Source organism: Gordionus sp. m RMFG-2023, chromosome 4 (assembly GCF_954871325.1).
Source record: "Gordionus sp. m RMFG-2023 chromosome 4, tfGorSpeb1-WG-v2, whole genome shotgun sequence".
Taxonomy (NCBI): Eukaryota; Metazoa; Nematomorpha; class Gordioida; order Chordodea; family Parachordodidae; genus Gordionus; species Gordionus sp. m RMFG-2023.
The window spans coordinates 7610736-7628428 of NC_088778.1; the positions used below are offsets into that span (position 1 = coordinate 7610736).

General features: G+C 26.4%; 1 protein-coding gene across 1 annotated transcript; it reads left to right on the top strand.

The window, feature by feature from the left end:
- The first annotated feature begins 2286 nt into the window (after positions 1-2286).
- On the top strand, positions 2287-17270 carry LOC135927908 (follistatin-related protein 5-like). Its single transcript, XM_065464164.1, has 16 exons — positions 2287-2498; positions 3127-3229; positions 6484-7296; positions 7606-7965; positions 8131-8229; positions 8373-8600; positions 9251-9411; positions 9560-9795; positions 9862-10013; positions 12024-12167; positions 12554-12912; positions 12978-13172; positions 14847-15030; positions 15147-15347; positions 15475-15682; positions 16030-17270. The coding sequence occupies exons 1-16, from the start codon at positions 2433-2435 to the stop codon at positions 16283-16285; spliced, it is 3765 nt and encodes a 1254-aa protein (XP_065320236.1). The 5' UTR covers positions 2287-2432; the 3' UTR covers positions 16286-17270.
- Positions 17271-17693: the final 423 nt, after the last annotated feature.

Here is a 17693-nt window from a genome sequence, read left to right on the forward strand (position 1 = left end):
AAAATATATATTCTTACATCGGACATACTATTATCACATAATTGGAATAGTAAAAAATGAAGTAGAATTTTTTTCAAAACGAATTAACTACTTAATTTAAATTTTTTTAAAAATATTGATAAAATTCTCCAATCTATATAATAAGTGAATGTTAAAGTTTCATACAATATTTCAAACCTGAAACATTTTTATCGATGAAATTTTAATACGATGATGAAAGATATCTATAATTTCTTAATTACTAGTTTAAAAAAAAATAATATTTTTAATCAATATCCGCCGATTATAGCATCTTTCGAAAAACATAAACTCATTAGTATTTAATTAAAACTTTCCTCATATTTCTAATAATTAAAATATTTTATTTTTGGAGAAGCAAATTCGAAACAATAAAATAGAGCTTTAAGATTGCGTAGCTCAATTTTTTTTTCCCAATTAAAATTCAAGGTATATTGATTTTGAATAGTTATTCTTATATTTTAAATAAATAGGAATAAATACATCTTTAAACATATTTTAAAGATATCACATTTCACATTATATCAATATCTATATAAATTTTATGACATTTTTAATAGAATTCATAATTAAGAACAACAAATATTAAGATGCGTCCTAAGGATTCAAACTTTGTGAAATTGATTATTATCTTAAATCAGCTTAGACGGTTTAAAATTCCGCATTATAATATCGTCGCGACAGCAAAAACATTATTTTTCATGTATTCCAAACTAAACTAAGTGCCTGATATGAGCTATGGCTACTATAAATAATATTAATTTTATAAAAAAAAAATTCTTAATTACACCGGAAAAAAAACTAGGTATAATTGTTCCATCCTTTTTAACTTTCGACCGATCTTTTCAAAAATATGAACAAAATATCATTAAAACCCTTTACTTATTTATTCCTTCTCCTTTTATTACGCGACAAGAATTTTTAATTTCAGATAATTTTTATTTTTCGTCTTTTATTTTTTTTATTTATTGTAAAAGATGAAGAAAAAAAAATGATTATCCCTTTTTTTTCTCTTCTCGACAAAATAAGAAGACCCCCCCCCCCCCCTCAACAAATATATTATTCATTAGTAATATATAATAAAATATGATTGAACCTCAAACTTACTTCTTTTTTTTAAAAAAAGAGAGAAATATTAGGAAAAAATAGAGCTAATATTAATAAAAACACAATAAAAAAATAAATAAAAAAAATTAGTTACAAATCAAAACACTTTAATTCAGAATATTAAACTAAATATCCCATTTTTATATTCTCTTTTTAAAAAATCAAAACCTTATAAAATATAACATACTCATGAAACTCTGTAAAATCTAAAATCGATAAATAATAAAAAAAGGTTATGTACAAAAGAACACGAGATCCAATGCTAATTAAATTCTGCGCCGGCCTGGCCAGGTTTAAATTTTAATCCGGGAACTTTAGGCCCGGTCTTATCTAAGTGTAATGTAGATAAATAATCTTATACTTTTACACTATTACAGGTCTAAATAGTATGATATTCGAAAACCAATGTATTTTGACATCCGTCAAAATATATCCTTTCAAAGTCATATAAATACGTTTCTTATGCATGTCCCCCACCCATTCTCCAATAATAGTGTAGATGAAAGGAAGAATATCTCCTTATTAATTTCTGCCATGTTTTTTTCACACCATGTCTATGTAAATTCAACTTTTATTTTTAAATTTTGATGTTATATTCGGGGATGAGGAGGTCAAAATAAGTTCATGTTCATGTTTTAAAATAATTGGGTTAAACAATCTTTATATTGAGTCCTCTATTATATTTCAATAAAGAGAGGGTAAGATAAAAATGCGATAGGTGATTAGAATATTTATGTTACATGAATTCAAATGGTCTGAGCTTTTTCTTTATTCAGATGTTCTTAAAAAAAAGTATTCCTTAAAAATGAATCGAGACGTTCTGAAATCTGAATACATTTTATTGGCTCCTTTAGTGACAGCAATTGATCCAATCCATTATTCGAAATCAAAAACAAATACTTGTCACACAGAATTTATTATCTTTGGCTAAAAAAAAATTAATGTAATGTAATTGTATATTATTTTTAGATGAGATACGATCGATAAAAATTGCATTTAAAGAGAAAGAATTTTTCTCTTTTAATGTGTGTGTTTTTTATCCAAAAATAAAATGATTATATGCATTATTATCGAAGGATATATATCGAATTTTATATTTCCAAAGATTTTTTTTTAACGAAATATTTTGCTAGAAAATAAAAATTATTTTCGCCTTTTTCAGAGCTTTATACTATTTGAATTTAAATTAAAATTTTTTTGTCAATAACCAATAAAATATAAAATTTTTATTTGAACTTAAAATTTAAAAAAAAAAAAATTTAGATGTGATTTGCTTTTCAAAATTTAAAAAGAAAAAAGAAATAATTATGGAATCAAAATTAAAATTCCAATCCTCAATTAATAATCAACGAATTCCAGGCTGGAAATTAGTGGTAAATATATAAAATTAATTTTTTATATAGTAAGAAAAATAAAAAATAGACCCATTTCAAATTTATGAAAAAATAATTATCATCGATCATGAATGACTTCCCCCTAAATTGGACATCAAATATATCAAAAAAGTGATAACTGGTTTTGTCTGGTCCAAGTCGTAATTAGTGTGTTGTTAAAGGGTCCAATTTGTGTCGATTTTTAAAAATGGCCTAATTAAGATCTTAGTAATAATATTATTCTAACCTCGAAATTTGGCAAATAGAGGTCCAACCTTTCTGTCACCTATAAATCTCCAGGCTTGATAATGTTATTTTTGGTAAAATCTTAATTGGGCCGTTTAACAACAGTAATCCAGTAGTCGTAATTTTTAACGGTTTTAAAAGAAAGTCATGATCTTTTTTCTCTAGTTAATTTATAATCTTAGTAGACTTAAAAAATATCTGGCACACTCAGTTTTTTTAGGCTCGGCCCAGCTAGGAAACATAAATTATAAATGAATTTTCTAACAATTTTTAGTTTCATAACTAAACTATCTTACTTAACTATGATTATTATATTTTTTATATAAAATATTTCAAAGGATAAATAAAAATTATATAAAAATAATTATAATTTTTTTTTTAGAAATATAGTCTATTCCATTTCATTCTGATATCATGGATAACTTTCCCGTGTATGAGCTGTGCTTACAACCCGGACAAATATCTGTTAGAACATCCATTTTCAAGTATTTTAATTAAAAATTTTGAATTAGCATTTTATGAATATATTTTTAATTTGATAAATTTCCTGCTCTATCATCATAAATAAAAATGGAATTTGCTATTATATTTAATGAAAATAATAAATTTTTTTAAAAAAGGAGAAAATAGGGTTAGAAAATGAAGAAGGAAAATTATTTTTGTAAAATAAGTGCATAATTACAGTAAATATTAAATGTGATAAGAATCTCACCAAATTTATAAGTAAGAAAAAAATTGTAACTATAATGTGTTTATATCCAAAAAATAAAGAAAATCAAATTGTCCTTTTAAAAAAGTGTATAATACATAATTTCTGATTATCTATATTTATACTTACATAATGAATATTTAATCAGAATAAAGATTTTTCGCTAAATCGATATTATTTATAAAAATAACTTGGCGAACATTTATTCTGTTAAATAAATTACAATAAGAAAAAGAAAATAATGAAAAGAAAAAATAATTGTAAAAAATTAATGACATAAAAATTTTTCGGATTCAAAAGCATTAGAAATCTGCGGAAAAGTTTGCTTGGGGACCCGCAAAAAAATATAGTACATTTTTTAATATTGGTCTTTAATTAATTTAATGAATCGATTATTATATAAAGTAATTAAAAATAACATGCAAACTTATGTATAAGATAACATATTTGAAATAAAATTTAAAATCCTAAAAAATATTTTTTAAAATAACATTTTTTGAAAAAAAGGTTAAAATTAGCCCTCCTTAAGAATATTGAAACTGAATATTTTAAATGGGCATTTTTAGCTATATAAATTAAAATAAATGTAATATATTTTAAAAAAGCCGGGCCGGGTCAATTTTTTGAAAAACGGGCAGGGCGGATTTAACACTGTAAAGTAAACTGTAAATGCTTAGGTAAAATTTATATATATATTACTCTATTAATTGAAGTGATTCATTTCCCTATGATATAAATAACTTATAAAAATTAAATTATTAGATATATTCAATATTAAAGGAATATACATAGTTGGCTTTCCTTTTATCTCATATAAATAGTTTAAAACCTTTAATAATAATATTAAATCCAAAAATTGGCGTATTATTTTATAAAAAATTAAAATAATACGCTAACTTGCGGATTTAATATTATTGAAATTTAAAATGTAATTATAATCTAATTTACTGATTTGATGCTACTTAGAATATATTTGTTAACTTATAATAATAAGGTATAATTGAAAACAGTGCCAATTTCGATTAATTTAAATATACCGCTCAAAGAATCAAAGTCTTGATATTGTTTAAATAATATGATATTTAATTAACAATACAAAATAATCACTTAATAAAATTTTATAAAACAAGTAAACAAACAAAGTATTTCAATTATATAGCATATTAATAAATTATCATGTAAATTAAAATATTTTTACTTGCACTATAAAATTTTTTTTTTTTCTCTTTAGCTTTCACCTTTTCAGGTGGTAAGCACCTTCAACATCTCTCTCTACTTTATATTATTCATACAATCTCTTTTATCTAATTTATACTTCTTTATATTAACTCTAACTTTATGGCCCAATTGAAGTTTTGGCTTTCCTCTTTTACCTTTGCCCATCACTTCAAACTCTCAACCTTATTAATCAAAGTATTTCTATTATATAAGGGCTTATGATTAAATAAATTGCACTACAAAATAATTCACTTTCAAAATAGTCAACTAAATTTATCATAATAAAATATAATTACCTACCCTAGAAAATAATTTATGATATCAATCTCTAAATAAAATGGAAGTCAAGGAAGAAAATTGAAAGAAAAACGCGAAGATAAAATAAATGATTACACGAAAAAAAGTTAATAAAATTAAAAAAAATTTATATTATTTTTTAAAATAATATTTTTATTTTAAAATTTTTTTTATACCACCTAGAACCCTTGAACCCTCCAATTTTAAGTCCGGGTTCAGGTACAGCCAAAATACGAGGGTTCGGGTTCACATCCCTGTTTATTATTGAATATATGTATTAACTTAATTTTTATAAGTTATTTATATCATAAAAATGAATCTTGCTCCAATTAATAGAGAATATATCAAAATTTTTTAACTAAGCATTTGCAGTTTACCCTGGTATTTGCAGTTTACCCAGGCATTTGTAATTTCAAGCCCAATAAATTTTATATAAAGAATAACATTTAAAAAATAGGTGATGCATGTCACCGAGAAAGAGAATATTTAGAGAAGTCTGTTTACGAATTAATAAAATTCTTTCTTAGGTTCCCGTTCTAAATCCCTAAAACAAAAATCGCTAAAAATTGGGAATCTGGTTTATATATCCTAGAAAATTTCAAGTGTTTACTCCCCTAGCATCTATTAGTGTTAATTTCAAATTTACTTTAAAAATTTTCTAGGAGATATAAGACAGATTCCCAATTTTTAGCGATTTTTGTTTTAGCGATTTAGAACCTATACCTAATGAGGTGGGGGTATTTAAATTTTATAAATATATTTTGTGGAATAAATTTTATCTTCAAGATAGAAATTTGGAAAAAAAATAAAATAATATTTTAGAATTTTTTAAATCATATAATTTTCAACTTTAAAAAGAAAAATCTTAATAAAAAAAATTTATACATTTTAAAAAATCTTATGCAGGTTAATATCATTTGGTTAAATAGCTAAATAAAAAAAAAAGAATAATATTTTTACGATATACTATAGCTTAATTTTTATATATAGGAACTACAGTATTGTGTCAGATATAATTTAAATCATTTCTATATTTTTTAATCGTGCTTATAAAAATTGATAAGAATATATATCTTATTTTAACAATTTTTTTTATAAATCAAATAATTTTTTTTTCAAATAATATTAAAACATTATGAAAATGTTTTCCATCAAATCTGGTCAACACTGCATCATTTTATTTTTAGATTCAACTTTGTTTTTAAAGTGTTGTCAATTATAAAGGATCCATAATTACCGTAAAATAAGCCTAATATAAATAAATTACCCCCCCCCCCCCCTCTCTCCCCCACCAATTAACTTCAATTAAAAATAATATTTTTTTTAATGGATAATCTCAGAACCTAAGAAATAGGTATGAAAAATAAAATAAAATCTTAAAGGTTTATAGAGAAACTATATAAATGAGCGTGACAAAATATATAATAATTTAGGCATAAGTAACATAATTCTAGATATTTTTTAAAAATTAACATTCTTTTCTATTAATTTTTTTTTTGAATTGAAATCTTAAAGAATTCGAGGACACCGGAAAAGAACTCACCAATTACGAATCGCCAAAGAAAAGAGAAGGAGATTTGGAGGAAAATTTCGAAGAAGAATCAAAATTCCCGGGTTACGAAAAGAAATTAGATAAGGAGAAATACTCGTCACCTGATGAGGATTACGGCGGTAAGGCCATAGAGGACATAAACAAACGATACGAGGATATCTTGAATAAAGAAGATAGAAAGGATTCTCCTGCAATATCAATCGGAAGAAAGGATAATAACAATAATGAAAAGGAGGAGAAATTTGGCAAAAACAAAAATATGAGGGAAAAGGTTAGAGCCAAAAGCGAGGAAATAAGTAGTGACCAAAATAATAACGTGATAAATGAAGAAGTACCTCGTAGTGTTAATGATGGTATAACCAAACTACCCCAAATTATTAAACCTCAATCTTATTTTCCTAACAGGTATTTTCGACCTATCATTATTGAAAAACGAGAATTTCAGAAGACGTCTTATACCCCACTTTCTTCTTCTCCTAGAGATTCGTATTATAAATCTTACAATGCCTATTATCGCGAGAAGGTAGATGGGTGTGACGAATTACCATCCGAAAATTCGATAAAATGCGATAGTACTTTTGTCAAAAAAAGTAATGCTATCAGAAAAGGGGACGGAAAAATATGCGGATCCGATCATGTAATTTACCTCAACGCTTGCGAATTACGTAAGGCATGTCTTAGGAATCGATCTTTAAGACCAGTTCTTTTCTCTAACTGTAGAGATTCGGTAGAAAATAATCTGATTGTTACCAATAGCGGAACTACGGCCGATGATGGTTTATTTCTTCTTAATTTAGATTTTTTATAATATTTTTACTTTTTTATAAAAATAGTTCACACTAGTTGTGTCTAAATTAGAAGTTTTTCTTGGAATTTTAACATTTTGGTTTAACAATTTAGGTTAACAGTTCTGATAATAATTTTATCATTTTAAAAAAACTAGTAACTTAATTATTATTATCCTTTTAGTGAATTTATAAATTAATAACTGATACAACAATTTATACCATTTTTTAGAAAGGCGGATATAGCGTGTCTAAATAAAAATTTATAAAAAAAAAAATTGATTTCAATAATTATTAAAGAATACGAGTACGATGAAGAAATTGATAAATCGGACATAGTTGAGGGGAAAAATGGTGGAAAATATATTGATAATAAGGTGGGAAAATCTAAACAAGTTTCACAAAGAATTTCTTGGAAAACCCAAAAAAATTTTACAAAATTATTTTTACCCCACGAGGAGGATCAGAATGATGTAAGTTACAATCAAGTGAAAGCGATGTTATTCAAAGATAAAAACGAGATTGAAAATGTTAGGATAACAAATAACATGGCTGCTAATTATGATATTTTACCTACCAGAAATCAGGCCCAAAAGAAAGAGGAACAAATTAAACGGTCCCCAGAAAATATACCTCGAAACTCCTTCCCCAAAGACAAAAGTAAATGATTATTGATTTTAGATGACCTTAAATGTTCATCCCTCCCCCTCCCCCCATTTCAGGAATTTATGTGATAGGGGTTAAAACAAAAAAAATTACCACGGATTACGTTTTTTCTACTCAATATTATATATTATTATTATTTACAATATCAATTCTTTAAAGAATCAAAATCGTTCAAAGATGTCGGCTACAATGCTTTTAAGCAATGGCTGGTAGATTACTACAGAAGAGAATTCATAGATGGGAATGACCCATTTGCCAGTGAAATTTTTTTTTTATAGATTTCATTTTTGAGAGAGAAAGTGAGAAAGAAGACAGACCGAAAGGAAAAATAAAATAAATAGAAACGTAGAGCAAATTTTTCTTTAAAATCTCACCAAATATTTTAATTTTTATTTTGCTAGGAGATGATACGTATCTGATTAACCTAATTTTCGGTTTTTGGGACACTAACGGTGACAATTTTTTGACCCCAAAAGAACTCACTTCTAAATCTCGAGAAAAGGATTTGTCGAAAGCGTTGAAGAATTATCGATGGACTAGGATACAAAACTATCTGGAAACGCTCATCAAGGAAGGAGATCGGAATAAGGATTCCATGATGGATTTGAGCGAATTTTACCAAACTTTTAGTTTAGTAGCATAGTATACAATATAGAATTAATATAAAAGTTATTTTGAAATTCGTTTTTATGGGGGGATAGAAGAAAAAATTCTAACTAGCGGATTTTCAGTACATTCCTAACAATATATAGAATTATTGTTTATATAATAAATATTGGGGAAACCAGGGAGCCTGCCTTAAAAAGGTAAACTAAAATTAGATAAAAACAACTTGATAATTCTTTATAATTAATTTTGTTCTGAATCAAAATATTATATAATCATAATATTATTTAAGTTACTGCTTCCGTAAAAAATTTTATATCGATAAATAAAACAGGGAAAAAAACTTGTATAAATTAATTCAGCCAAAAGACATTCCATCTTTCTTTTTTTTTAAAATTATTTACAGGATTAAAAAGCTAGTGTGGTTAAGACTTACACTTATATAAAAAAAATAGCAATTCAATTTTTTGCGCAATTTTTAAATATTTTTCTCTCCAAATGTTAAATTTTTGAAATGAAAATATAAAACCATGGCTTGTTAATTTTATTAAAGTTTAGAAAAATAGTCGAAAAAATTTGTCATCACGAATAGGCTTTAATTTTCATAATTTTTTAGGAAGCGATTTCATTTACTTTTTTTTAAATGTAAATTTTTTTTGAAAAAAATAAATAGATGTTGATTCATTGAATTCTCGAATTCTAGAGGAAGTAAAATTTGCCCAAGTTGGATCAAATCTAAAATTAAAATGTGGGGCAAAATTTGTATTGCCAGCATCCATCATTTGGAAACGTTACGATGTCGAATTGAATGAAAGGGAATTTGAGGATATCAAAGTTATACACTGAAATTTTTTTTAAATTTAAGATGGAAAGAAATTTTTTATTATAAGGTGAAGAGTTTAAATGCTTATTTAGTAATAAGAAGAAAGTCTCAGTGCATCTTTGATAAATCTAGTTATATTTTTTTGAAACTTATTATTAGATATTTCCGGACGGTTCTCTCTATTTGATGAACGCGCAAATGGAAATGGCTGGAAATTACAGTTATCAATTGGCCGAAACGAATCAAATCTATCAAACATACGTAGTCCATATAATAGCACTCCCTAGTGTAAGAATCAAGCCAGCCCGGGGCCAAATGATCAAGGCGGGAAGGGTTAAAAGTGTCAGAATAATGTGCCAATCAGATTCATACCCTGGTTACGAAAGTGTAAAATGGTATTGTATTTTTTTTTAAAAATTCATAATACCAATAAATGCCCTGTATTTATAAACATAATAAAGGTATAAAAATGAAAAATTAATTCGGAGAAACGTGAGCGTTGTCGAGGTAAATGATTTTAATTTTCCCAACATTGGCGTATCATTATCAAAAGAAGTTATCCCTGAAAACAATGAGTTGGGGCATAATGATAGAAGTGTCTACAAATTTTATGGTACTGCTTGCTTACAATAAATTTATTTTTATTTTTCTGGGTGTATTTTTAGAGTATTAAATTATAGTGTTCCTCATAGTGATCTGCATCGAGCCCAATTTTCAAACCCGGCCCTCTCGGCCCGATCTTAAAAGAAATTTATTTTATTTGTCCCGAATATTTTCACCCGAAATGAAAATTATTTAACCAACTGGCCCGATGCGAATTTATTTAAATATATAAAAATTTTAATTTTTTTTTTATTGTAAAAGAAATACTCTACAGATAAAAAACATTAGCGCCTTGTTTCTTGCAAGAATTTTAATATATATATCAATTTATTTAACAAAATTTAATGATATTATATTTGAAAATTTAAGCCCGACCCAGCCAAAACCTAAATTATTTTGTTTACCGTAGCGGGCCCTACTTTAAGTTAAAAATCACGATTCTTCATAATTTCAACTTAACATAATTCGTTATTGCAATGATAACCTTACATAATACGTATTTATTTAATAGGAGGATATTACAGTAAAATTTGTCTAATTTGGGCTCTTGATAGTTCGGAAAACTCCCTTTGACTAAAAATTTTGAGTCCAAATCAAATTCCTATTTAACACTAAAGTCTTGATAAAATGGGCAACTTTCTAATTTAACTTAAAAATTTTCCTCCCAACGGCGCCTTAATTATACAGGTTTTACCATAAGTCTATAAAGGATTCAACATGACCCTCTTTTAGAAATTTCTATATATGTATAATGATAATTTACAGGGTTGGGTAAAAAATGTTCAAATATTGTATTCTAATACATCGTAGATACAAAATATTATATCTTTTTTCATAAAATATATAAGATACAAGACACCTTGGAAGAATAAATTTTTAAACAAAATTATATTTTTATAACTGTATAATATCTGTAAAAATTTTGTATATTCAGGCAAAAAATGAACAAAACCTCTATATAATGCGATTATATAATGTATTTGTAAAAAATTTAGATCATAAGAATAAAAACAAATATAATCAAATATAACAAAGACCTAGTTAAAATTATGAATATAAAAATAAATTTTGATATATATATATACAGATAAATCATGTTATTAATTAATATTGTCAATTTTCAAATAATCCGTCATTTAGCCTATACCGGTGGAGGAATAAGTCACATTAACAAAACTTAATAAATGAAGAAGATGGTTAAACGATATTTGTGTTAAAAGATACTTTTTAATTCATAGTTATATGATAGTTGGTAGAAGTCCCCCCCCCCCCAAAGAAAATTTGCCTGTTCTCGTAAATCATTTTAAGCTATTAAAATTTCCCCTCTATTATTTTCCCATATATTTTAAAGTTCCTTCAAACTTTTTACACTCTAGCCTCTTTGTTATAATGATGAAATGTTTTTACAAATTCCTTCTCATACTCCACCCCCTTTAATTTCAATGCCGATATTGTGTCAACTCCTCCCCCCCCCCCCCCTTATTTCTATTAGATAATATTGGCTAAACAAAAATATTTTTAAGCGGAACATTTAAAAAAATTTATAATTATTGGATTATTTATGAAGGGAATACCATTATAATTAAAAACTTGCAATTAATAATGTGGGAATATAGCTGCTGAAGGTGATAAGATTTTTGAGGGGAGGGGGTTTCCAGATTCTATTATGTAGACGCTGACTGGTTGCAGGTATAGAACAAGTCTAGTGAGTTCCAATAGCTTCTTTCCCCAAAAGTTAGCATACATCCTGTTCTGGTATAGTATGTTGGCTGAGTAAAATATCGCCACCTTGCTCTAGATTACTACTGAAATTATAATCGTTGCTTGAAAGGGAATGTTTACAAGCTATTTTAGCAGTATATAAATTGGATGTTTGCCCATTATCCTGACACACTGCATTTATATAATGCTTTATAAATTTTCTAAAAATTGTAGAATTCAATAAATATTCTGAAAAAATTTTAAGATTTTGAAATACCATTATATTAATTTTATTTAAAACTTAATATTAAAATGAAAGGAAATGGCACCATATTAAGCATCGAAAACGTTAACTATATGGATACTGGCGCTTACACTTGCCAATTCACTAATAGGGCCGGTACAAGCAAAGCCCATTCTGATTTATTCGTCGTTGAAGATCCCACCATGAATTTCGATTATGGTTTAAACCCTTTTTTTTGTTCAGCTTACTTATATTATATATAATTTTTCAATAATTTTTGGTTAAGCATGTAAAGAAAGTGGTTATACTATATATTAAGTAAGATTGTTTTATTTAAGTGTAGATGTATGCTAGTAATGTTAGACGGCTCGATTTTAAAAACATTTAACACAATATTTTAGCCAAAAAATATTACGCAAGCCCGGAGATTTAGCTCATAGGTGGTAGGTTTATGCGTCTATTGACAAAAATCGTTTGAATATTTTTTGGCTAAAAGCACTATCTCTTTTAATGTTCATAAAAGTCGACAATTTTATTAGGTTAATCAAAAGACTCAAACTTTTTTTGAAAAATAATATGTCTTATGTATTTTTATGTACTTATAGAAGAACAAAGACACGTCGATAAACACGACCTTTATATATTTGATGAATCGGGCTTGAAAATATATGATCCCCAAGAATGCAAATTGAGGGACAGAATTCGGCACAACTCCAAAATATCCATTTTAAATTATTCCTTGGATAAAGACCTATACGCCAATCATATCAATCACGATTCCAAGAATGATAACGGTAGCCCTGCTTTAGAGAGAAACGATTTGTCTCGCTATTATTTATGCAAAATGAGCACAAAATGTCTATGGGGACCGGCTGTAAATGTTCGAAACAAATTCATGTACGTTTTACAGAAAGATGTCAACAGGATCATCATATTTGACATAATCGGGAAAAAGTTTATAGAGGTATATATATTGAAATTTTATTCTCTCTTAATATTTTGAGGTTAAATATATATAAATATCTACAGGAATTAATGGTAGATATAAATCCACTTCAACTGAAATACGTTTCGAACGTCGATCAAGTTTGGGTCATCAGTGAGCCTCATAGAGGAAATATATCTAGGCCAAGGTTAAAAGGATTGCAGGTCATAAGGGAAGCATCTAAATCTGGAACACACAATATCATTCATACAGAACCCATAGAAGAACATTTCGACGAAGTTAATATGAAAGAATAAAATAATGTTTTTTTTTATATAAAATAAATAAAGTTTACACCACATTTATTATATCAAGTGGTGTTGGCAAAGGGCTCGATTTGAGGCAATAAAAACGGCCTCATTATGCAAGCATGAAGATTTTGGTCATAGATAGCACAAAGGTTGGGACATCTATTAGCGAAATCTCGGGGTTTAGCCAATATTTTTTAGGATACAATATTGAGTTAGCGATTTTTAAAAAATCGTAACAAATCGAGCCATTTAACAACACTGATATCTATACTACACCATTTTTCTATAAAACAAAATTCTCTTAAAATTTAAACATTTTTTACTCACTATATTTCCTAAATCTTAATCTATCCACAAATACAAATTTTATAAAATGAACGGGGAAAAAATTAAAATTTACTAATTAAAATATGCATTTTTATATATTATATTATATCAAATTTTAAGTTTTATTTTTCTATAAAGCTAAGTCCAAATTATCAAAAATAATTATGATTAACAAACATTTGAAACTTTATAGAAAAAATATATAGGGGAAATGTGCTATGAATGGCCATGTTTTTGCTTTTTTGAATAAAAAGGTATTAAAATTTATGTTTGACCAAACAAATTTTATATCAATGTGTAACCTAAATATTAATTTTTAAAATAAAATTTGAATCAAAGATATATTATAATACTTTATGAGCTAAATGAGATTATGTAAGTTGTTATGTATTGACTGGCCATATACTATACTATGTGTTAACTGGCCATAATATATTATTTAAGAATTTTATTATAAATATGAAATAATACAATATGAAATACTTGTAAAAGACCTATATTGATATATTTCTACATTTTTTAGTTATATAAAAAATTAATTATACACTAATTTAATTAGTATTAAAATCTCAATTTATTACCACATCTATTAAATGATAATATTATAAATTAATATCTTAATTATCATTTTACTAAACATTCTTAAGCTTGTTCATCATTTTATTTCACCAAATGTTGTTTTGCAAGAGCTTTTCATTTTAATAAGAATATGTGAATGTACGAGTAGCCAATCAATACATGGCAAGTCAATACTCACCTCTCTATTATTATTAAGCACCTTATATGTCTATTAAATAAAGCTTTTAAAGTCTAATTTTTTGTGTGAATAATGCTAAATGCCTAAGGATAATATTTATATAAAATATCAGTAATCTAAATTAGTAATTTTTTCACCAAACAAAAAAATGTGTAACGTGATTTTTCCAGAAAGAGTACTTAAAACAGTTTATTGAAATATTTTTTTATTGAATTGCTCTATTCAATAAATAAACTTAGGTAAGGTACATATCATAAATATACACATTTGACCAATTTTGAGAGATATTGATCCAATAGATAAAAAGTTAAAGGGTGGTGGCCAGTCTTCACACATGGCAATTTAAGGCACATTTCCCCTACATATATAAGTTTTTTTTATATAAAAATCCAAATATGTCCAAAATATAATTCTAGAAAATAATAAAAACTTAACATATGATCTCATTAAAATTTTAAAATTCGAAAGTTTAGCCTAAACTGAAAAAAAATAAAATTTATAATCAAACTGAAGAAAGCATTCACTTATTGTCCATAATTCGATTTTTTAAAAAAAATTATTTTTAATGGTGGACATAGGTCACGGATGTTTTTTTACCGGATTCTATGGAAGATAAAATAATTCAAGCGAGATTTGGATACACAACTCATAGTGACAAAATGCGACTTTACAAATTAGACCTACGATACTTTAAATATGTTAGTATAATTGACTTAAGTCCACATCAATGTCTACCTCAAAATGTAGCCTTTTACATCTACGGTAACATTTTTTTTAAGTCCGTACATTATAATTTAGGACTAAATAAATATTTTTTAAATGAAAACGAATTTAAACAAATCCCACTAAATAAAAGATAATAATTAAAACATGTGCAGGAGGCTTTATAATAGTGAGATGCTTCAACACCATGGGCTACGATAAAGGATATTTATTGATAGATATTCTGAGCGACGCCGTAATCAAGTACCAAGCAGACGTGCATGGAATCCCACTGGTCTCTCCCGATCAATCATATTTGGCATCGGTAGATGAAAAGACAAGAATTATCAAATTTCATCAGCTTGATCAAATCAATGGTATTTTACCATATTATAATTCATCTATTTTTTTTACATAATATATCAATATAGTCAAACCTTGATATGGTTCTCCAATCCCATTATTTGATTATAAAACTTCACATGGATAAATTAATAAAAAAAGGTCTCAAATACCTTTTCGATATTGTTGCTCCCATAAATCCTGACGTTCGTATTTTCCATGCTTCCTATAACTTGGGCACATTTGATTTACTTTTCGCCTCGAACCAACAAAATGGGATTGTGGTATTCAACGTGATCAATAGGTCAAGTTTCGATATAATCAACGATTATTCACTCACCCTCGAAACATCGATGAATAAGAAAGAAAAGTTTGAAACCCTTACCGTAATTTATCTTTATAAACAAAGAATTAATTGTAGATATATCAGAGACCTGTACTAATTTTTTTAAAATATATTTTCTCTATTTTTTAATTTTTATTGATATTGATGGCTATTTAAAATATTTCGTTCTATAATATACATTCAGGCCCGACACGGGTATTAAAAAAAATATTAAGGCCCCTGGTTTATTTATAAAAGTTAAATTAGGACCCATCCCTTGAGGCTTGAAGATCTCTGAGATATATATTTGAAAATATACTAATCAGTAACAATTCGGAACTAAAATAATTAATATATACTTATAACCTCTATATAATATAATATCACTTTAGACGCAACGCCATTGACAATTACAGAAATTCGCCCTATAATAAAGGTGGATCAGGAAATAAAATTCATTCCGCAAGACCCCGTACCAACATATCTCTCAGCTCTAGTGGGGTCTTCGGCAATTATGTAGCATTAAAAAATTCTAACCCTTATAACAAAATAATTCTATTGGACGTCGTCAATAAACGCGTTCATTGCCAGATAGATGATATCATTGGACAGGAAGAATACACAGCGATTCAGTGGTCACTTTCTTAATAAATTTTTTTTTAACCTTAATCGTCCAATTTTTTTTTTACTTTTCGTTAGCTACTAATCTATTTTTGGCCCAACTTTCCAGAAAACAACTAAATATTGCTCGAAATAAGGCTGGTGGGATCCAATCCGGCACGATTTGTTAGCTGATCGATTTTTAAACTCTGTATATGAGATCAATTTTTCTTCATTAAAATTAATAATTCTTGGATCATTATCGTGTATGGAATTGTAAATCCATAAACAAGATTCTAAAAATCGATCAGCTGTTAAATCTTGCCATATCGGATCCCACAAAGAATGCAGCCTAAAGCAAAAAAAAGAGTAAAATGGATAAATATTACGGCTTTACTTTGTAATAATTTTATAAACAATTTTTTTTTTGAAAGTAATTTTTTTAATTTTAAACTAATGTATTATTATTATATTTTATTTTTTAAATTCTCAAAAGTGATAACATGTTTTTAAAAAATAAACATTTTTAAAACTTAATTTTTAATGTCCCATTTATGGTAATACTCTCTTTTATAAAAGAAAGAGGAGATTACTTGTAGTTAGTGTTGTTTAAAAGCCCGATATGGGTCGATTTTTCAAAACGGCCCGATTAAGATTTTAGTTAAAATATATATTATTTAAGCATCAAGATTTGACAAATAGATGTTCAAGCAATTCTGCCAGCTATGTGCAAAATCTTTAGGCGCCTACATCATGTTATTTTGGTTATAATTTTAATCGGACCGTATTTTTTAAATGGATCCGAATTGGGCTTTTTAACAATACTACTTTTAGTCATTAACATTCTTATTTTTTTTTAAATTTAACTTTAACATAATTTTTATACTCAATATAAATAAGTGATAATAATTAGATTAGACATAATTATTATATATGTAATTCAAAATTATTTTACAAAGCTTCGACTTTATTTATATCGCTTTCTTATTTATTTGTACAATATACATAATTTTTATATTTATCCCAAGAAGGTTCCCGATGCATTTTTTTTTATAAAAAAAGAAAACAAATAAATTTTATCATTTTCAAGTTTCTTTTCTTTTTTGTTAAATCAATGTAGTAGTTATACTTTTATATATATAGAAAAATTTATAAAAAATATAAATAAAACTTTACTTCATAAATTTCGATGTATAAATTAAAGTTCCTTATTTATTAGCAAAAAAGTTAAAAGACCTAACTAAATAAAAATAACCGGGCCGATGACCTATATCAAATTACCTATGTCAATTTTTTTTAAGTTACTAAGAAACCTTTATTTAATGGAGATTATGGGTCAATTGAGAAACTATTTTATAAATAACAGAACAGATGATTTTAAAGAGGGAAAGGGGGTAAATAATGAGCTGGATATTATTAAGAAAATATTTCAAAAGACAACCAGGATTGAGGAAAG

What these genes read in the sequence shown, in the direction of transcription:
- LOC135927908 (XM_065464164.1), top strand. Translation starts at nt 2,433, where the DNA reads ATGGAATCAAAATTAAAATTCCAATCCTCAATTAATAATCAACGAATT. An exon ending in CGGAACTACGGCCGATGATG is followed by an intron (nt 7,297 to 7,605) that starts GTTTATTTCTTC and finishes TAATTATTAAAG; the next exon opens with AATACGAGTACGATGAAGAA. An exon ending in TGTAGCCTTTTACATCTACG is followed by an intron (nt 15,031 to 15,146) that starts GTAACATTTTTT and finishes AAACATGTGCAG; the next exon opens with GAGGCTTTATAATAGTGAGA.